General features: G+C 47.2%; 1 protein-coding gene across 4 annotated transcripts in view; it reads right to left on the reverse strand.

The window, feature by feature from the left end:
- Positions 1-21049, reverse strand: part of kcnc1b (potassium voltage-gated channel, Shaw-related subfamily, member 1b) — a 68058-nt gene extending 47009 nt beyond the window's left edge. For all 4 annotated transcript variants that reach the window (XM_055922007.1, XM_055922006.1, XM_055922004.1 and 1 more), the window contains exon 1: positions 20330-21049. In XM_055922007.1, the coding sequence (XP_055777982.1) occupies positions 20330-20911 (582 nt within the window). In that variant the 5' untranslated portion in view covers positions 20912-21049. The remainder of the gene's footprint in view (positions 1-20329) is intronic.
- Between the last annotated feature and the right edge of the window lie 1064 nt (positions 21050-22113).

Raw genomic sequence — 22113 nt, forward strand, 5'->3', positions numbered from 1 at the left:
GGTTAACCTCACTATAGCCTGAGTACCCCGGATGGTTAACCTCACTATAGCCTGAGTACCCCGGATGGTTAACCTCACTATAGCCTGAGTACCACGGATGGTTAACCTCACTATAGCCTGAGTACCACGGATGGTTAACCTCACTATAGCCTGAGTACCATGGATGGTTAACCTCACTATAGCCTGAGTACCACGGATGGTTAACCTCACTATAGCCTGAGTACCACGGATGGTTAACCTCACTATAGCCTGAGTACCACGGATGGTTAACCTCATTATAGCCCGAGTACCACGGATGGTTAACCTCACTATAGCCTGAGTACCACGGATGGTTAACCTCACTATAGCCTGAGTACCACGCTTCACTTCAACAGCTGATGGACATATAAATACCATTGTGTCTCCATCCCAAATAGCACCATATTCCCTATATAGTGTACTACTCTTGACCAGGGCTGGTACCCTATTCCCTGTTATAGTGCACTACTCTTGACCAAGTCTGGTACCATATTCCCTATATAGTGCAATACTCTTGACCAGGGCTTATATGGCCAAAAGTAGTTCACTATAGGAAATGTAGGCCTTTCCTGTTCAGTAGTTGGTATTCAGACTTACCTTATGCAGGTGTGTAAATGGTTTTACAGGCATGGTTCCCTTGCGTGCACTGAATACATTTAATTCAGCCGCTGAAAACCCTCCCACTTGCTGGCCAACATATTTTCTCGTGGAGTTTTCATTCAATAGGGTTTTCAGTACATTTATCTAAAGCCATCCCTTTAAAACCGCTGTACCTTTAATTAGAATTTTGTAGACAGACTCACTAGGATACATGGAGAGAACGGTTCAGAATATTAGAGATCAATGAAAGAAAGCCATCTAAATATATGCATATTTGTCTCAGTTTTTTTTTTTTATCTACCAGTTGGTGCTGAAAAAATCAGATTTTCTAGATTGTTTTTGGCAAATTTTAGGGTTAGGAAAGTGTGTATGGATCATTAGGGGAAAAAATGGAGAGCGTTAACGCACAAAATATATTGATGAATCAAAAAAAATAACTCTTGAAAGTTGTCATAGTCAAGTTAAATCCATTAAATATTGGAAGGTGGTAACAGTCTACAATAATGGGTTGAACAATAGTCCTATAAAATCTACCATAATCCTCACTAAATCACGGAACTATATCACAACGGTCCAGTTATTGTGAACCGTGCGCCAGGCTCCAGGTTTCAACCTGCTACGTGTGGTCTGAGTTCCAGAACGTCCTAAATTAATCGCACAACGTTAGCCTGATATAAACCGCTAATACTAGTGACCCTCAGGAACAACTACACAGACGTGACAGGGGAAATGAAAGGTCAACGGAACGGAATGGAATGATGCTAAATGTAGACTACAAATTAAAGAAAACTAACACTATAGTAAAAAAATGTCTGTTGGTATTACTGATGGTGGCTAATATTCAACATGATACAAATTGTCAAATAAAATAAAAAAACGCAGAAAAGCCGATTATATAATTACAACATTCCAAAGCGCATACATCAACTTGGCAGAAAGCTATATCTTGGGTTTCCAAATAGCATCCACGCAAATTATGAGGGCACAAAGAAAATTTCAATTCTGAATAACGGCAGAGCTATTTATAGCCTAATTCACAGTGGAAAAGGGGCCGCAATACGTGTCACTTTAATATTACTTTCGGTTTGCTTTCTGGTTTCATAAGGAAAAATAATCTACGGTAAAACAATTGTTATTTTTATTTACAATCCCCTCCTACCAAACTGATTACAAATTTTACTTAGCTCTTATCAATAGTTATTGTCAAATTAAAAGAAATTAGATGCTTTTTCCACTTGGAACCCGGCAAATTTGTTCGTTCGACCTTATTCATTGGTTCAATCGGGCGTAAAAGGTGGTGGAATTATGAGGTAATGAAGTCAAGGTTAGAATATAGTGTTTCTGTAGGACACACCTCCTCCTCCACATTCATTCATTTGATCTCCACCCCCTAAATCAGGGGTGTCAAACTCATTCCACGGAGGTCCTAGTGTCTGCAGGCTTTTGGTTTTTCCTTTCAATAAAGCCCTAGACAACCAGGTGTGGGGAGTTCCTAACTAATTAGTGATGTTAATTCATCGATCAAGTACAAGGGAGGAGCGAAAACCCGCAGACACTCGGCCCCCCGTGGAATGAGTTTGACACCTGTGCCCTAAATGAATAACAGGTGAATAGCACGTGTAACGGATGTGAAATGGCTAGCTAGTTAGCGGGTACGCGCTAGTAGCGTTTCAATCAGTTACGTCACTTGCTCTGAAACCTATTAGTAGTGTTGCCCCTTGCTCTGCAAGGGCCATGGCTTTTGTGGAGCGATGGGTAACGACGCTTCGTGGGTGACTGTTGTCGATGTGTGCAGAGGGTCCCTGGTTCGCGCCCGGGTCGGGGCGAGGGGGACGTACTAAATTTATACTGTTACACATGCTATTTTCATGCTTAAGTTCAAGATCAGAATACACAGAGAGAAAAGTGCATGAAAAAAAGGGAATACGTAACATTTATGCGCGCTTAACTCGGGTTGGAATCGGGCCCTATGTAGGGAATAAGGTGGTATTTGTGAGTCACGCAGTGTTCTAGTCAAATTGTCTTGGTCTGATTGGGTTTGTCAGTTACAGTCATTATATTTCTATGCGTATGGGGTAAGGAAGCAGCATCGCATCCATTAAACCAGGAAAACCCATTATCATCAACCATTCATCACACACACACACACACACACACACACACACACACACACACACACACACACACACACACACACACACACACACACACACACACACACACACACACACACATCTCTACAGCTTCTGTGTCTCTTCTGTAATATTCTCATGATGGACCAGATGGAACTGAGCGGTAGGCCTAGCTGTGTCCCAAATGACACCCTATGGGTCCTGGTCAAAAGCAGTGCACTATATAGGGAACAGGCTGCTATTTGGGACGCCCAAAGTATTTTGAACATCCAATCCATTCTGTCTGATTCCATCACAAATAGTCATTCAGGGTTCACGTTACAAATCAGCCTGGCCCACCATCAGAACGGAAACAAATCAGCCTGGCCCACCATAAGAACGGAAACAAATCAGCCAGGCCCACCATCAGAACGGAAACAAATCAGCCAGGCCCACCATCAGAACGGAAACAAATCAGCCTGGCCCACCATCAGAACGGAAACAAATCAGCCTGGCCCACCATCAGAACGGAAACAAATCAGCCAGGCTCACCATCAGAACTGAAACAAATCAGCCTGGCCCACCATCAGAACGGAAACAAATCAGCCTGGCCCACCATCAGAACGGAAACAAATCAGCCTGGCCCACCATCAGAACGGAAACAAATCAGCCTGGCCCACCATCAGAACGGAAACAAATCAGCCAGGCCCACCATCAGAACGGAAACAAATCAGCCTGGCCCACCATCAGAACGGAAACAAATCAGCCTGGCCCACCATCAGAACGGAAACAAATCAGCCAGGCCCACCATCAGAACGGAAACAAATCAGCCAGGCCCACCATCAGAACGGAAACAAATCAGCCAGGCCCACCATCAGAACGGAAACAAATCAGCCTGGCTCACCATCAGAACTGAAACAAATCAGCCTGGCCCACCATCAGAACGGAAACAAATCAGCCTGGCCCACCATCAGAACTGAAACAAATCAGCCAGGCCCACCATCAGAACTGAAACAAATCAGCCAGGCCCACCATCAGAACTGAAACAAATCAGCCTGGCCCACCATCAGAACGGAAACAAATCAGCCAGGCCCACCATCAGAACGGAAACAAATCAGCCTGGCTCACCATCAGAACTGAAACAAATCAGCCTGGCCCACCATCAGAACGGAAACAAATCAGCCTGGCCCACCATCAGAACTGAAACAAATCAGCCAGGCCCACCATCAGAACTGAAACAAATCAGCCAGGCCCACCATCAGAACGGAAACAAATCAGCCTGGCCCACCATCAGAACTGAAACAAATCAGCCTGGCCCACCATCAGAACGGAAACAAAAGTACAATTTCCATCCTAAAACAGTCAGCCACACGTTCTCTGAATGAAATTAGAAACAAACCATTAAAACCCCTTTGTTGGAAGAATTAGCACGAAGGTGGCTTTTCTAAAACGTTTCTCTTGGGCTGTTTTGTTTGGACAAAATCACTGTTCAAAGGACTGTTTACTGCGGTTCAAAGGACTGTTTACTGCTGTTCAAAGGACTGTTTACTGCTGTTCAAAGGACTGTTTACTGCTGTTCAAAGGACTGTTTACTGCTGTTCAAAGGACTGTTTACTGCTGTTCAAAGGACTGTTTACTGCTGTTCAAAGGACTGTTTACTGCTGTTCAAAGGACTGTTTACTGCTGTTCAAAGGACTGTTTACTGCTGTTCAAAGGACTGTTTACTGCTGTTCAAAGGACTGTTTACTGCTGTTCAAAGGACTGTTTACTGCTGTTCAAAGGACTGTTTACTGCTGTTCAAAGGACTGTTTACTGCGGTTCAAAGGACTGTTTACTGCTGTTCAAAGGACTGTTTACTGCTGTTCAAAGGACTGTTTACTGCTGTTCAAAGGACTGTTTACTGCTGTTCAAAAGGCTGTTTCAACTAATGACACAAATGACTATTTGTAGTTTTAAAGCAGGCCGTGCTGCCTGTTGCTTAACAGTGAACACAGTACAGCATCATATGTAACACGTTCAGTGCTTCCAATGAGATCAAGGCTTCTTTCGTGTTAGCACTTCAGTTACGTCCCTAATGGCACCCTATTCCCTATATAGTGCACTACTTTAGACCATGACCTATAACACCCTATTCCCTATCTAGTCACATGGATACCCGGAATATTCACATTGTTGCCCCCCCCCTCCACACCACTGCCACTCTCTGTTGTCATCTTTGCATAGTCACTTTAATTAACTCTACCTACATTTACACACTACCTCAACTAACCGGTGCCCCCGCACATTGACTCTGTACCAGCACCCCCCTGTATATAGCCTCCACATTGACTCTGTACCGGCACCCCCCTGTATATAGCCTCTACATTGACTCTGTACCGGCACCCCCATGTATATAGCCTCCACATTGACTCTGTACCGTAATACCCTGTATATAGCCTCCACATTGACTCTGTACCGTAACACCCTGTATATAGCCTCCACATTGACTCTGTACCGTAATACCCTGTATATAGCCTCCACATTGACTCTGTACCGTAATACCCTGTATATAGCCTCCACATTGACTCTGTACCGTAACACCCTGTATATAGCCTCCACATTGACTCTGTACCGTAATACCCTGTATATAGCCTCCACATTGACTCTGTACCGTAATACCCTGTATATAGCCTCCACTTTGACTCTGTACCGTAATACCCTGTATATAGCCCCACCCCCCTGTATATATATTATTATATTTTACTGCTCCTCTTTAATTACTTGTTACTTTTATCTCTTATTCTTATCCTTATTTTTTTTAACTGCACTGGGCTCGTAGGGGCTCGTAAGTAAGCATTTCACTGTAAAGTCTACACCTGTTGTATTCGGTGCATGTGACTAATAAAATTTGATTTGAATTGTATATATAAGGAATAGGGTGAGATTTGTAATACGGCCCTCATTCCCAGCGATGTCCTCTTGATTCCCTGCCACAGAAGATCAACTCTGACCCTTCTGCCATATAGTTCAGTTTATCAGCTCGTAGGCAACATACAGTGCCTTCAAAAAGTATTCAGACCCCTTGACTTTTTCCACATTTTGTTACATTGAAGCCTTATTCTAAAATGTATTAAATAGTGTTTTTTTCCTCATCAATCTACACACAATACCTGATAATGGAAAAAAAATAAACATTTTATTTTAGAAATCTTTGCAAATTTGACGCTACAAGTTTGGCACACCTGTATTTGCAAAGAAACAGACTGAAACAGGGGAAGGGACCTACCTGGGACCTGTCCAATTTACAACGTTAATGCCCTAATGAACACTACCCGGTCTAGCTAATCCCAGTTGATGTTTCTAGGAGTGACAGTCATGAGGCAACCCCGTAGATTAGCTGGGAGTGACAGCATTAGGCAGCCCCTTCCATTAGCTGGGAGTGACAGGCATAAGGCAGCCCCTTACATTAGCTGGGAGTGACAGCATTAGGCAGCCCCTTCCATTAGCTGGGAGTGACAGGCATAAGGCAACCCCTTACATTAGCTGGGAGTGACAGGCATTAGGCAGCCCCTTACATTACCTGGGAGTGACAGGCATAAGGCAGCCCCTTACATTAGCTGGGAGTGACAGGCATAAGGCAGCCCCTTACATTAGCTGGGAGTGACAGGCATTAGGCAGCCCCTTACATTAGCCGGGAGTGACAGGCATTAGGCAGCCACTTACATTAGCTGGGAGTGACAGGCCAAAGAGTGATTAGGGTTTGATTTCCGCTCATAAGGCAGCCCCTTACATTAACTGGGAGTGACAGCCATAAGGCAGCCCCTTAAATTAGCTGGGAGTGACAGGCCAAAGAGTGATTAGGGTTTGATTTCAGCTCATAAGGCAGCCCCTTACATTAGCTGGGAGTGACAGCATAAGGCAGCCCCTTAGATTAGCCGGGAGTGACAGGCATAAAGCAGCCCCTTCGATTAGCCGGGAGTGACAGGCATAAGGCAGCCCCTTACATTAGCTGGGAGTGACAGGCATTAGGCAGCCCCTTACATTAGCCGGGAGTGACAGGCATTAGGCAGCCCCTTACATTAGCTGGGAGTGACAGGCCAAAGAGTGATTAGGGTTTGATTTCAGCTCATAAGACAGCCCCTTACATTAGCTGGGAGTGACAGCATAAGGCAGCCCTGTCAGGTTTTGGCCAAGACTGTTCGGGTTTTGGTCACTAGATGTCCCCATTGCACCTTTTTTGTACCTTTTTGTTTTTCTTGCTCTAATTATTGTTTGCACCTGTAGGTCATTCCCTTGTTAGTATTTAAACCCTGTGTGTTCCTCAGTTCCTTGCTCAGTGTTTGTAAGTTAGCACCCAGCCCCAGCCCTAGCCTTGTTTTTACAGATATTTCTCTTGTTGGATTTTCCAGAGGTTCTCTGGTTTAGTTCTTGTGTATTATTTGAGTAGTCTTTTGAGGTTTGTTTTTCCCTGCTGTTTTTTACCACTTTGTGGAGTTTCTTTTGTATTTTGGAGGTTTTCCATTTTTTGCCTCTTGGCTTTATTTTTGGACATTGTGGATTTAGTTTCTTTGCCTGAAGATTTTGTTCTTTTATTAAACCACCATCTCTAGTACTGCTGTGTCTGCCTCATCTTCTGGGTTCTGACGATTATTAGTGACTGTTTCTCGCACCGGGTCCTGACAGAAACACTGAGCCATTATAATGAACCCAGAGGCAGCCAGTACCCAGGATTTTTTTTCCATGCTGTCCCACCACGAGGGGACTGTCCAATGCCACGAAGCTGCTCTGGCTCAGCAAGAGGCCTTAATGGCTAGACATTCTCAACTTCTGTCAGAGATGCTGACTTTCATAAAGCAGATTTCGGATCGACTTTCCCCGGCAACCGCTTCTGCTCCAGTTCATCCGATTCAAGTGCCCCTGGCAGTTAACCCCCTGGCTGAACCTCGTCTGCCGCCTCCCCAACGGTTCTCAGGGGATCCGAGTGTTTGTAAGGGTTTTTTCACCCAATGTTCTCTCTCCTTTGAGCTGCAACCATCGTCGTTTCCCACCGACCGGTCCAAGATAGCATATATCATCACCCTGCTGTCGGAAAAAGCCCTAGCCTGGGCTACTGCTGTGTGGGATGCCCAAAGTCCCTGCTGTGCCAGCTACTCTACCTTTGCTGAAGAATTCAAGCGAGTGTTTCAAGGTCCTACCAACGGCCCTGACTCAGCCAAACAGCTCCTGACTCTCCGCCAAGGTCGGCGCAGCGTGACGGACTATGCCATCCAGTTCCGCACTGTGGCAGCAGCAAGTGGCTGGAACGACGAGGCGCTCACAGTGTGTTTTTTGAAGGGTCTTTCTGACACCATCCAAGATGAACTGGCCACTCGGGAACCACCGGACAACCTCGAGTCCCTTATCAAGTTGGCTTCACGCATAGACCAGCGTCTGAGAGAGAGAGAACTCAACCGTAGACCGCTCACCCTAGCTCCTATCGGTTCCAGCTCCGAGTCTCCACCTTTATCCTCGCTGGCTCCACCAGAACCCATGCAGGTTGGACGCATCTCCCAGGCTGAGAGAGACCGCCGGATGAGGGAGCGATGCTGTCTATATTGCGGCAAACCGGGCCATTTCCGCTCCACGTGTCCTGGGCTCCAGGGAAACGCACTCTCCCGTGCAGGCCTGGGAGGACTGTAACGGGAAACATAACCTCCTCCCATCCATCCAACTCCCGCCTGCTCATTCCAGTTACCCTTTCCTGGGACGACCACGAGTTTTCTCTTCAAGCTTTGGTAGACTCTGGAGCCGCAGGTAACTTCATGGATGGGGTCTGGGCGAAGGAGAATGGCGTTCCTTCTGAACCTCTAAGTGACCCCATAAGGGTTACTACGTTGGATAGAAGCCCTTTGGGATCTGGACTTGTCACTCGTGCCACTACCCCCTTGCGACTTTCAGTTTCCCAACACCAGGAAGTGATGAACTTTCATCTGATCTCCTGTTCCGAGTTCCCTCTCGTCCTTGGTTATCCCTGGCTTCACAGCCATAACCCTCACATCGACTGGTCTGTGGGCACTATCAAGCAGTGGGGTCCTACGTGCCAAGCCACTTGTATCTTCCCGAGTTCCCAGAGTTCCCCTTCCGAGTCTCTAGAATCCATCGACCTGTCCCGAGTTCCCGAGTGTTACCATGACCTCAAACTGGTATTTAGCAAACAGAGGGCCACCAAACTACCACCCCATAGACCTTACGATTGCACCATCGACCTGTTTCCGGGGACCTGCCCTCCCAGGGGTCGGATCTTTTCCCTTTCTCCTCCCGAACGAGCTGCTATGGATACCTACATCAAGGACGCTCTGGCAGCAGGCCTCATGCGTCCATCTACCTCGCCGGCGGGAGCAGGGTTTTTCTTTGTGGCCAAGAAAGACGGTGGATTACGACCTTGCATTGACTACCGGGGACTCAAGGCCATAACCGTCCGTAACCGCTACCCGCTACCCCTTATGGCCACAGCCTTTGAGCTGCTCCAGGAAGCAGTTGTCTTCACTAAGCTTGACCTGCGGAACGCATACCATCTTGTGCGGATCAAACCCGGGGACGAGTGGAAGACCGCTTTCAACACGCCTACTGGTCACTATGAATAGTCTGTGATGCCCTTCGGCCTGACCAACGCCCCGGCTGTGTTCCAAGCGCTCATAAACGATGTGCTTAGGGAAATGCTTAACATCTTCGTGTTTGTTTACTTGGATGACATCCTCATCTTTTCGAGCTCCCTTCAAGAACACACTAAGCATATCAGACAAGTGCTCAAACGCCTCCTAGACAGCCATTTGTACGTTAAGCCGGAAAAGTGTGAATTCCATTCCTCTCGAGTACAATTCCTGGGATTTATAGTGGAACCCGGTCGAGTCCAGATGGACCCCAAGAAGGTAGGGGCGGTAGCGGATTGGCCCACCCCCAAGTCTGTTAAGGAAGTTCAGCGTTTCCTGGGCTTCACCAACTTTTACCGCAAGTTCATCAAGAACTTCAGCTCGGTGGCAGCCCCTCTCTCACCTGTAACCAAGGGTGGCAACACAAGGTTTCTGTGGGGAAGAGAAGCTGAGACGGCCTTCCAAGGACTCAAGCAGCGCATCCTCTCTGCTCCCATCCTGACACTACCAACGGCGGATGAACCTTTTGTGGTGGAGGTAGACGCATCAGAGGTTGAGGTTGGAGCTGTCCTGTCTCAGAGGGGTGAAGACAAGAAGCTTCATCCTTGCGCCTTCTTCTCTCACCGGCTTACCCCGGCCGAGAGGAATTACGATGTGGGGGATCGTGAACTCCTAGCGGTTAAGATGGCATTGAAGGAATGGAGACACTGGCTCGAGGGGGCTTCTCAACCGTTTCAAGTGCTTACGGACCACAAAAATCTGGAGTATATCCAGCAGGCGACGCGGTTGAACTCCAGACAAGCTCGATGGTCTCTTTTCTTCAGCCGATTTCAGTTTATCCTCACCTATAGACCCGGGTCGAAGAATCTCAAACCGGACGCCTTGTCACAAATCTACTCTCCTGCCATTCGAGAAGATACTGACATGACTGTCCTTCCGGCCGCTAAGATCGTGGCTCCGATCTCGTGGCAAGTGGAGGATTCCGTGAAACAAGCTCAAGCCATCGAACCGGGCCCTGGAGGAGGTCCTGCTAATCGGTTGTTTGTTCCCAAGGCAGCAAGGTCCCAAGTCCTTCTGTGGGGGCACTCCTCTCGCCTCACCTGTCACCCGGGCGTAGGTCGCACCTTGGAGTTCATCCAGCGTAAGTTCTGGTGGCCCACCATAAAAGAAGACGTTGCCACTTTCGTCAAGGCCTGTTCCGTGTGCTGCCAGGGCAAATCTTCTCACCTCCGCCCTCAAGGACTCCTTCACCCTCTATCTATTCCCCACCGACCCTGGTCCCATATCTCGTTGGACTTTATTACTGGCCTTCCTCCGTCCCATGGTAATACTACGATCCTAGTCATCATCGACAGGTTTTCTAAGGCGGCCAGGTTTGTTCCCTTGACCAAATTACCTTCTGCCAAGGAAACAGCTGAGTTGGTGATTAACCATGTGTTCCGAGTCTTTGGGATTCCGCAAGATATGGTTTCCGACAGAGGTCCCCAGTTCGCCTCAAGGTTTTGGAAGGCCTTCTGCCAACTCATAGGGGCCACGGCCAGTTTATCTTCAGGGTACCATCCGGAGTCCAATGGCCAAACTGAGAGGATGAATCAGGAGCTGGAAACCACCCTCAGATGCATGGTTTCCAACAACCCGTCCACATGGTCATCCTTCATTGTTTGGGCCGAGTACGCGCACAACACCTTGTGCTCCTCCTCCACTGGTATATCCCCGCATGAGTGTCAGTTTGGCTATGCGCCTCTATTGTTCCCGGACCAGGAGGCAGAAGTCAGAGTGCCTTCAGCCTCGAGGTTCATCAGACGCTGTCGGCTTACGTGGAAGAAGGCACGTCTTAATCTTCTGCGTTCCTCTCAGCAGTACCAACGACAAGCCAACAGACGTCGCCGTCCCGGTCCTACCCTGTACCCCGGCCAGAGAGTATGGCTCTCAACTAAGAACTTACCACTACGGGTGGAGTCTCGCAAGCTGTCCCAGAGGTTCATCGGTCCCTTTAAAATTGCCAGGAGAGTCAATCCCGTTACTTTTCGCCTGCACTTACCCAGATCCCTTGAGATCAATCCAACATTTCACATTTTCTTTGTTAAAACCTGTTGTTTTTTCTCCCCTTATCCCGGCAGGCAGACCTCCCCCTCCGCCCCGTGTCATCGGTGGCCAGTCGGCTTATACCGTCCACCGGATACTGGATTCCCGCCGGGTGCAGCGGTCCTGGAAGGCTACGGTCCCGAGGAGCGCTCCTGGGTTCCTGCCAAGGACATACTGGACCCTGGCCTCATTTGTCAGTTCAGGACCCTCCACCCTGAGAAGGCTGGTAGGAACGTCAGGAGCCGTTCCTAGGAGGGGGATTCTGTCAGGTTTTGGCCAAGACTGTTCGGGTTTTGGTCACTAGATGTCCCCATTGCACCTTTTTTGTATCTTTTTGTTTTTCTTGCTCTAATTATTGTTTGCACCTGTAGGTCATTCCCTTGTTAGTATTTAAACCCTGTGTGTTCCTCAGTTCCTTGCTCAGTGTTTAAGTTAGCACCCAGCCCCAGCCCAAGCCTTGTTTTTACAGATATTTCTCTTGTTGGATTTTCCAGAGGTTCTCTGGTTTAGTTCTTGTGTATTATTTGAGTAGTCTTTTGAGGTTTGTTTTCCCCTGCTGTTTTTTACCACTTTGTGGAGTTTATTTTGTATTTTGGAGGTTTTCCATTTTGTGCCTCTTGGCTTTATTTTTGGACATTGTGGATTTAGTTTCTTTGCCTGAAGATTTTGTTCTTTTATTAAACCACCATCTCCAGTACTGCTGTGTCTGCCTCATCTTCTGGGTTCTGACGATTATTAGTGACTGTTTCTCGCACCGGGTCCTGACAAGCCCCTTACATTAGCGGGGAGTGACAGGCCAAAGAGTGATTAGGGTTTGATTTCAGCTCATAAGGCAGCCCCTTACATTAGCTGGGAGTGACAGGCATGAGGCAGCCCCTTACATTAGCTGGGAGTGACAGGCATTAGGCAGCCCCTTCCATTAGCTGGGAGTGACAGGCATGAGGCAGCCCCTTACATTAGCTGGGAGTGACAGGCATTAGGCAGCCCCTTACATTAGCTGGGAGTGACAGGCATTAGGCAGCCCCTTACATTAGCTGGGAGTGACAGGTATTAGGCAGCCCCTTACATTAGCTGGGAGTGACAGGCCAAAGAGTGATTAGGGTTTGATTTCAGCTCATAAGGCAGCCCCTTACATTAGCTGGGAGTGACAGGCATGAGGCAGCCCCTTACATTAGCTGGGAGTGACAGGCATGAGGCAGCCCCTTACATTAGCTGGGAGTGACAGGCATGAGGCAGCCCCTTACATTAGCTGGGAGTGACAGGCATTAGGCAGCCCCTTACATTAGCTGGGAGTGACAGGTATTATGCAGCCCCTTACATTAGCTGGGAGTGACAGGCATAATGCAGCCCCTAACATTAGCTGGAAGTGACAAGCATTAGGCAGCCCCTTACATTAGCTGGGAGTGACAGGTATTAGGCAGCCCCTTACATTAGATGGGAGTGACAGCATAAGGCAGCCCCTTACATTAGCTGGGAGTGACAGGCATAAGGCAGCCCCTTACATTAACTGGGAGTGACAGGCATTAGGCAGGCCCTTAGATTAACTGGGAGTGACAGCATTAGGCAGCCCCTTACATTAGCTGGGAGTGACAAGCATTAGGCAGCCCCTTACATTAGCTGGGAGTGACAGCATTAGGCAGCCCCTTACATTAGCTGGGAGTGACAGGTATTAGGCAGCCCCTTACATTAGCTGGGAGTGACAGGTATTAGGCAGCCCCTTACATTAGCTGGGAGTGACAGGCATTAGGCAGCCCCTTCCATTAGCTGGGAGTGACAGGCATAAGGCAGCCCCTTACATTAGCTGGGAGTGACAGGCATTAGGCAGCCCCTTACATTAGCTGGGAGTGACAGGTATTAGGCAGCCCCTTACATTAGCTGGGAGTGACAGGCCAAAGAGTGATTAGGGTTTGATTTCAGCTCATAAGGCAGCCCCTTACATTAGCTGGGAGTGACAGGCATGAGGCAGCCCCTTACATTAGCTGGGAGTGACAGGCATGAGGCAGCCCCTTACATTAGCTGGGAGTGACAGGCATGAGGCAGCCCCTTACATTAGCTGGGAGTGACAGGCATTAGGCAGCCCCTTACATTAGCTGGGAGTGACAGGTATTAGGCAGCCCCTTACATTAGCTGGGAGTGACAGGCATAATGCAGCCCCTAACATTAGCTGGAAGTGACAAGCATTAGGCAGCCCCTTACATTAGCTGGGAGTGACAGGTATTAGGCAGCCCCTTACATTAGATGGGAGTGACAGCATAAGGCAGCCCCTTACATTAGCTGGGAGTGACAGGCATAAGGCAGCCCCTTACATTAACTGGGAGTGACAGGCATTAGGCAGGCCCTTAGATTAACTGGGAGTGACAGCATTAGGCAGCCCCTTACATTAGCTGGGAGTGACAGCATTAGGCAGCCCCTTACATTAGCTGGGAGTGACAGCATTAGGCAGCCCCTTACATTAGCTGGGAGTGACAGGTATTAGGCAGCCCCTTACATTAGCTGGGAGTGACAGGTATTAGGCAGCCCCTTACATTAGCTGGGAGTGACAGGCATTAGGCAGCCCCTTCCATTAGCTGGGAGTGACAGGCATAAGGCAGCCCCTTACATTAGCTGGGAGTGACAGGCATGAGGCAGCCCCTTACATTAGCTGGGAGTGACAGGCATTAGGCAGCCCCTTACATTAGCTGGGAGTGACAGGCATTAGGCAGCCCCTTACATTAGCTGGGAGTGACAGGCATTAGGCAGCCCCTTACATTAGCTGGGAGTGACAGGCCAAAGAGTGATTCGGGTTTGATTTCAGCTCATACGGCAGCGCCTACATTAGCAGTCTTTGCCAGGACATACAATGAACATGATTCTGGCCTACAGGGAGGATCACTGAGGCTTGTTTGGCCCTGGTTTGCTAAGGTTGGCTAATCCCTGTTGACGCCCCTGGGGAGTCACAGCTATAAGGCAGCGATCTACATTAGCAGCATTTGCCAGGCCATTCACTGAACATTCAGGTTTTGCCTATAGAAATACAATTATTAGATAATGACTAGATTATATTTCTATGGTCTTGTTCTGGTTGGCTAATTCCAGGCTGTTAATGTCTCTAGGAGTGACAGGGCAGACAGAGGGACGACAGTGGTAGGAGGCAGGTAGCCTAGCGGATAAGAGAGTTTGGGCCAGTAACTGAAAGGTCACTGGTTCAAATCCCTGAGCCAACTAGGTGACAAAAAAACAATATGTTGATGTGCCATTGAGCAAGGCACATCACCCTAGTTGCTCTGGATGGTCTGCTAAATGAGTGGCAGGGGGCTGTTCCACTGTGATGTGAATACTACAGTCTGTAATTAACAGACATTGATCTAATTAACCACATGCTGTGCTCTGTCAAACTTCAATCCACTGAGATTTTGTCTTGCTCACACTGAAAAATCGGTGTTGGGGGGGGGGGGGGTGTACTCCCACTGTTGGTCCACGTGCCCTTGAGCAAGGCACTTCACCCTAATTTACTCCAGGGGCGCTGTACTACTATGACTGACCCTGTAAAACAAACATATTACACTGAACCTATCATTTAAAAAATATATGTATTGGCTTTCACACTGAAATATTTTTCAACTGCATAGCTAGTGTGTGGGTGATGTAGGCTCCTTTCATTGTGTTTAATAATCACCACTCATCAACTTATCTCCCCTGTCAACCACACAACAACAACAACCAGTAAGATATGACCAATCAATTAACAACTCCAACAATTTTAACCACACAACAACAGCCAGTAAGACATGACCAATCAATTAACAACTCAATTAACAACTCAATTAACAACAGTAAGACATGACCAATCAATTAACAACTCAATTAACAACAGTAAGACATGACCAATCAATTAACAATTTCAATATGAACTGCTACTCACTTAATAATCCACTGTATTTGGGCTGTGTATTTGTACCTATAATAAACTCGTTCTTATATAGCGGGTAATTACATCAAAAGTGTTAACTGCATGTTGATTGGCCGTGTGCCCGGCTCACCTAATCCTGTAATTACACCAATCACCATGTTACACAGCTGCAGGAGCAACACGAGGTGAAACATGTTTTTTATTTATTATCATTGCCATCAAGTGGCATTGGACCAGGGCCAGGTCAAAAGGAAGCCTGCCAGTAAAAACAAGTCCAAGTCCGTCACCTCTACAACCTGTGTTCTGTGTCAGTCTAAAGAGCTGCCTTTAGGTAGGCTACTTGCTGCTGGTGGACCCACTTCAAATTTTGCATACATTTGCCCCAATAGATCGACAGACGATGCAATCGCCATCGCATTGCACACAGCCCTATCCCATCTGGACAAGAAGAATACCTATGTAAGAATGCTGTTCATTGACTATAGCTCAGCATTCAACACCATAGTAACCTCCAAGCTCATCATTAGGTTTGGGGCCCTGGGTCTGAACCAGGACCTGGGTCCTGGACTTCCTGACGGGCCGCCCCCCAGGTGGTGAAGGTAGGAAACAACACCGCCACTACACTGATCTTCAACACAGGGGCCCCACAAGGGTGCATGCTCAGCCCTCTCCTGTACTTCCTGTTCACCCATGACTGCGTGGCCTCGCACGCCTCCAACTCAATTATCCAGTTTGCTGACGACACAACAGTAGTAGGCCTGATTACCAACAACGACGAGACAGATTATAGGGAGGAGGTGAGGGCCCTGGCGGAGCGGTGCCAGGAAAATAACCTCAACAAAACGAAAGAGCTGATCGTAAAAACAGCAGAGGGAGAATCCACATCGACGGGGCCGCAGTAGAGAGGTTGAAGTAGCAGTAGAGAGGTTGAAAAGCTTCAAGTTCCTCGGCGTACACATCGCTGACAATCTGAAATGGTCCACCCACACAGACAGCGTGGTGAAGAAGGAGCAACAGTGCCTCTTCAACCTCAGGAGGCTGAAGAAATTCTGCTTGGCCCCTAAGACCCTCACACCGCAAGGCTCTCCAGAGGGTGATACAGTCTGCCCAACGCATCACCAGGGGCCAGTGGCGGTTCTTGCTCCCTGGACGAACCCCCCCTTCAGACATTTGGAAAAACACAAATAAATAGCCATAACATTTAAAACTATATAAATATAAAAATATATACAAAAATAAGAATCATAAATATCAAAAAGAAGTAAGAAAGACAAATAGAAACAAATGTGTTGATTTGGCACTCGAGCGTCAATACATTACCCATCCCCCAACACTGTCAACCAAGAGTCAAGACTACATTACCCATCCCCCAACACTGTCAACCAAGAGTCAAGACTACATTACCCATCCCCCAACACTGTCAACCAAGAGTCAAGACTAAACCAATTCACCTTGGTGGTGTGCAGACTGGTTTTATATTATTCTTAACCATTTCACACAAACCAGAAAAAAATGCAACAATATGTCTGTGAAACTATATATTCACAGTATTATGAATGAATTGTGGTTTATTTGGTAGCATTTCGTAGTGTGACTGATTTTACTAATTGCATTAGTACTGTACCTAGTTAGAGGTGCGCTATTTGATAGATTCCCCCGCCCTCCCTACCCCGGGCTTCCAGTGGGGAGACCTGAGGTCAACCTACCCCGCCCCCCTCCCCATCTCGTACTTCTGAGTGGGAGGCCTGCCTAGATCACAAACTAGAATCAGGGCGCCCACTCCGACAAGGTTAATTGACCCACAGTCCCACATGGGGACATGATATCATTGACGTGATGTGCAAATGAGCGATAGAAAACCGATCGCGCAAATGTCACCGTTCCTAATTTTTTTGTGCGGGCACCCCGTGCCTCCCCCGGCAAGATGCAGCCCTGGGCAGCTACCCGTGTCGCCTATACCGAAATCCGCCACTGCCAGGGGCACACTGCCTGCTAGGACACCTACAGCACCCGATGACACAGGAAAGCCAGAAAGATCATCAAGGACATCAACCCCCGATCCACAGCCTGTTCACCCCACTACCATCCAGAAGGTGAGGTCGGTACAGGTGCATCAAAGCTGGGACCGAGAAACTGAAAAACAGCTTCTATCGCAAGGCCATCAGACTGTTAAGTAGCCATCACTAGCCGGCTACCACCCAGCTACTAAACCCTGCACCTTAGAGGCTGCTGCCCTATATACATAGAATCACTGGTCACTTTAATAATGGCACACTAGTCACTTTAATAATGTTTACATACTGCTTTACTCATCTCATATGTATATACTGTATTCTATTCTACTGTATTTTAGTCAATGCCACTCCGACATTGCTCATCCTAATATTTATATATTTCTTAATTCCATTATTTTACATTTAGATTTGTGTGTATTCTTGTGAAATGTTAGATAGTACTGCACTGTTGGAGCTAGGAACACAAGCATTTCGTTACACCCGCAATAACATCTGCTAAATATGTGTATGTGACCAATACAATTTGATTTGATTTGAACATCCACCCAGCCAGGTATTCAAACCAAACTATCAGCCAACATCCCAAGTATTCTCAAATTGCCAACCTGGGTTGAGGTCAATTCAGAATTGAACTCAATTCAAACAATGGAAGCAGAATTTTAATAGAATTTGAATTGAAAGATGTAGAATTTAATTAAAACCTATTCAACTAAGACATGAAACATGAAAGTCTCATTCATTTGACAAATATTTTATCAAAAAGATATGCCACTTATTAATGCAACAAATACACATACCATTCAAATATTAGTTTGATAATAACTCAAAGATGTCACACAGTATTTTTATTTGTCATGAGATGTTAGATTCCCATCCATAATGCAGTATTCGATCTAATGCATTCTGGGAAATGTATTCTGATATTTAAAAACATTAAGGGAATAATTGATTATTGTAGACAACCCACAACATGATCTTGGAATATTTCCAGACCAGTTTAATTATTTAACATTGTTTTAAGAGTATACGTTTTTAAAATGAAATGTTTTAACCTTATGCTACGTGGTATTGGTAACCTGTAAATGATATCAAAATAAACATTACTATGGTGATGTGTTGAATAAATAAGCTATTTGAATTGCATTTAATCAAATTCTACTTCCTTTAATTCAAATTCTATTCAAAATTCTGATTCCCGTGGGGTGTGGCCAATTAAAATTCCAATTGAAATTCTATAATTTAATTGGAATTAAAGAGCAATTCACAACTCAATTCAGAACTGACCCAAACCCTGCTGACAACATCCCAGGTATTCTCAAAACGCCATTGCCCCAGGTATTCTCAAACCGCCAACGCCCCAGGTATTCTCAAATCGCCAACGCCCCAGGTATTCTCAAACCGCCAGCGTCCCAGGTATTCTCAAAACGCCATTGCCCCAGGTATTCTCAAACCGCCAGCGTCCCAGGTATTCTCAAACCGCCAACGCCCCAGGTATTCTCAAATCGCCAGCGTCCCAGGTATTCTCAAATCGCCAACGCCCCAGGTATTCTCAAACCGCCAACGCCCCAGGTATTCTCAAACCGCCAACGCCCCCGGTATTCTCAAACCGCCAACGCCCCAGGTATTCTCAAACCGCCAGCGTCCCAGGTATTCTCAAACCGCCAACGCCCCAGGTATTCTCAAACCGCCAGCGTCCCAGGTATTCTCAAATCGCCAGCGTCCCAGGTATTCTCAAATCGCCAACGCCCCAGGTATTCTCAAACCGCCAACGCCCCAGGTATTCTCAAATCGCCAACGCCCCAGGTATTCTCAAACCGCCAACGCCCCAGGTATTCTCAAACCGCCAACCTCCCAGGTATTTTCAAAATGTCAACCTCCCAGGTATTCCTACCTGTCAATCTCCTAGGTATTCTTTTTATAATTTTTTAGAAATGAGGCAGTTCAACTCCTTTATTTATTTGTTTTTTAGTTGTTTGTATTTTTATTAGCTAGGGCAGTAAAAGACTGAAAGGAAAGGTACGAGGAGACAGGAGAGAGTGTGTTAGAATAGCAATGGGTGGAATTCAGACCCACTCTTGTACCGGTACATAGAACGCCAATCATCCCAGGCAACACCTCCCAAGTATTCTAACCAAACTAACTGCCAACATCCCACTCAGGTATTCTATTCTCATGTCCAGGAGTAACCTGCTGGTTGGCGCTGTCTTGCTAAGTGTGACAATGGCCATAGAAGTATGCAAGACAGCACAGACAGATCTGGCACCAGAATAGTCCAGGAGGTCTCAGCCCAAAGACCTGCTGGACTCTTAATGGTATTCAAAATCAGCCACATTTTTCTCTGTTTGCTTACAGGCATCGTTTAAAATCAACACACCATGGACTCTCATGTCCAAGAGGTTCTGGGTACAAAGACCTGTAGTACTTTTTCACACTATTGTTCCAATCTGAACCATAGGCCAACTGTGCTGTCCTATGATATTTTCTTTTTCACATTGTCCTTTACGGCACTGTTCCAGGAACCATTGTGGATGCTTAACTAGGCCAATGCAGTACAGCTCAGCTTGGCTTGGCTCAGCTCAGTAGTGTGAAAGGGATATGGGATTCATGATAGGATGCAGACAGCTTCCTTTGTTTGCTGACAATTAGGAGGTTAATGTAGGCTCGTGGTTATTGGCCTGGTTCTAAATGCCATCTGTCAAATCAGAGGATTCATTGGTCAATATTTCTTTCTGCCTACCTCACTGTTAAAACAGTCTCCTGCTGTGGAGCTCCCTGAGGAGTCCCTAGGGAGTGGACTAGTCTACCGTCTCAAGGTCACTCTCACACAGACCCTCTCCACATCACATGGCTAGAGACACTATCAATCTCCATCTCAATCTCTCATTCATTCATCATTTCAAAAACATATCCATCATTGTGCTTAAAGTCAACTGGAGAAGGAATATATACATGTATAGAAACGGTTAGGTATGTGGACAGTAGAGATATCTCTTTCCTACTCACCCGTGCGTATTTAGAGGAGTAGGGGTCTTCAAACAGAGCCCACATGCGTTTCTGCCAGCGGCCCCAAACCCCCCCTGCCTTGGCATCTGGAGAATCCCCCTGTGCCAGCCTCCTTGTCATCTCATCAGCCTCATCACCAACCCCGTCCCCCTGGTCGGCTGCAATCTCCGGGTCTGGATCATCGTTACCAGTCAGGTCGAGCAAGGCCCCCCCGCCGAAACTATCAAGTGCCTCTTCCGCCTCGCGATGCTGGCTATAGGTCATCCAACAACACGGCTCCACGTCCGTCTCGTCGATGCCCCAGAAGGCCAGTTCCTCCTCATACAGTGGTCCGCAGACATCGGCAGGGCAGTGCAGTTTACCCGTCCGGTAATAATTAAGGATATGGGCGAAAACACCCGGGTGGCGGTCGAAGAAGAATTCCTCATGTTTGTCATCCCAGTCGAAGTGGCTAGGCGCGTCGGGTTCGGCGAGCCAGGATAAGCGGGTACCGGGCAGGGTACGTAGGGTACCCCGATATGTCTGATGTTTGATACCTCCCACGTTAATCACAATGCGATCCTTCTCGTCGCTCAAGCCCATTGCGTCCCTTAGGCATGTCTCCAGTAAGTTCCCAGCATCACAACGACAACTCTATGAGCACCGCACGCCTCAACGGGAGGGAGAACGCTCGCAAGTGCAACACATGCACACCCGGGATTACCAGGGGAGGGGGGGGGGGGGGGGGGGGGGGAGGAGAGTAGGATGCTATAGGAAACAGGACAATGCACAAAACAAATCTGCTGCTTCTATTACAGGCTACTGACCCTCAAATAATACACGTATAGACCTAATTTAGCACATCTGATGATGCCAGATTCTCCAACGGTTCTCCAACCTGTCACGGAAATCAATCACCAACCAGACCTACTGGAGGGAAAACATATAATTGCAAAACAATGATTGTAGTCAATGGCTTCCCATAAACAATGGACGTCACCTCGTAGTGGTATAATTCCGATAGAGAAAGATGATGATATAAAAATGTTTTGGTTGTTTTTTATCCAAATCCAACACAATGACTCTCCTCCTGTTGTGGTGGAACCTGTTTATGACATCGACGGGCAGTAAGGTGACTGCTGTGCCAAGGGTGACTGCTTTCCGTGGTTCTGAAAGGACAGCACCAGTCTCTCTCTCTCTCCCTCCTTCTCTCCGAGACACCCTCCGTGCTATTCAGACTGCAACCCTTCCTCTCATGTATCTACTGTCGCTTACCCCCTCCCCAAAAGAACACAGAAAAATCCAGTTTTCCGTTGAACGAAACCGATAGGTGTAAAGATCAGGCGCCGCGCCTTCTATTCTCACGCAGGTGTCTGTGAGTGACTGTGTTTTTCTTCAGACGGTAATTGTTGTTTCCATGTATGCATTTGACGGACCGATGCCTGTGATTCCCTCGTGCTTAGAGCCTGCAGGAGGGCGAGCAGTCAACGGTGTTCACGGGTGTGATGTCTCAAGAAGAAAAACGACGGAAGGCAAGAAGGCACGCGCACGTCCTATGTTCTCTTTATTTGTGTGCTCGCGGTGGGTAAGGATTCTCTTTAGAATTGTCACGAACTCGGAACAGCGTTGGTTCTGGAAACACCGTGGAAGAAGAAGAGGAGGAAGAAGAAGAGGGAGTAGGACTGTCAGGATAGAGACTCACGAAATGTAAAAAAAAAAACACCACCGAAAATATAAGCTAACAATAATCATTGTTGACAGCTGGTTCCCAACCTCCCTCCCTAGTTTTACCTCGTCTCAGATTA

The sequence above is a fragment of the Salvelinus fontinalis genome, chromosome 5, assembly GCF_029448725.1.
Source record: "Salvelinus fontinalis isolate EN_2023a chromosome 5, ASM2944872v1, whole genome shotgun sequence".
Classification (NCBI taxonomy): Eukaryota; Metazoa; Chordata; class Actinopteri; order Salmoniformes; family Salmonidae; genus Salvelinus; species Salvelinus fontinalis.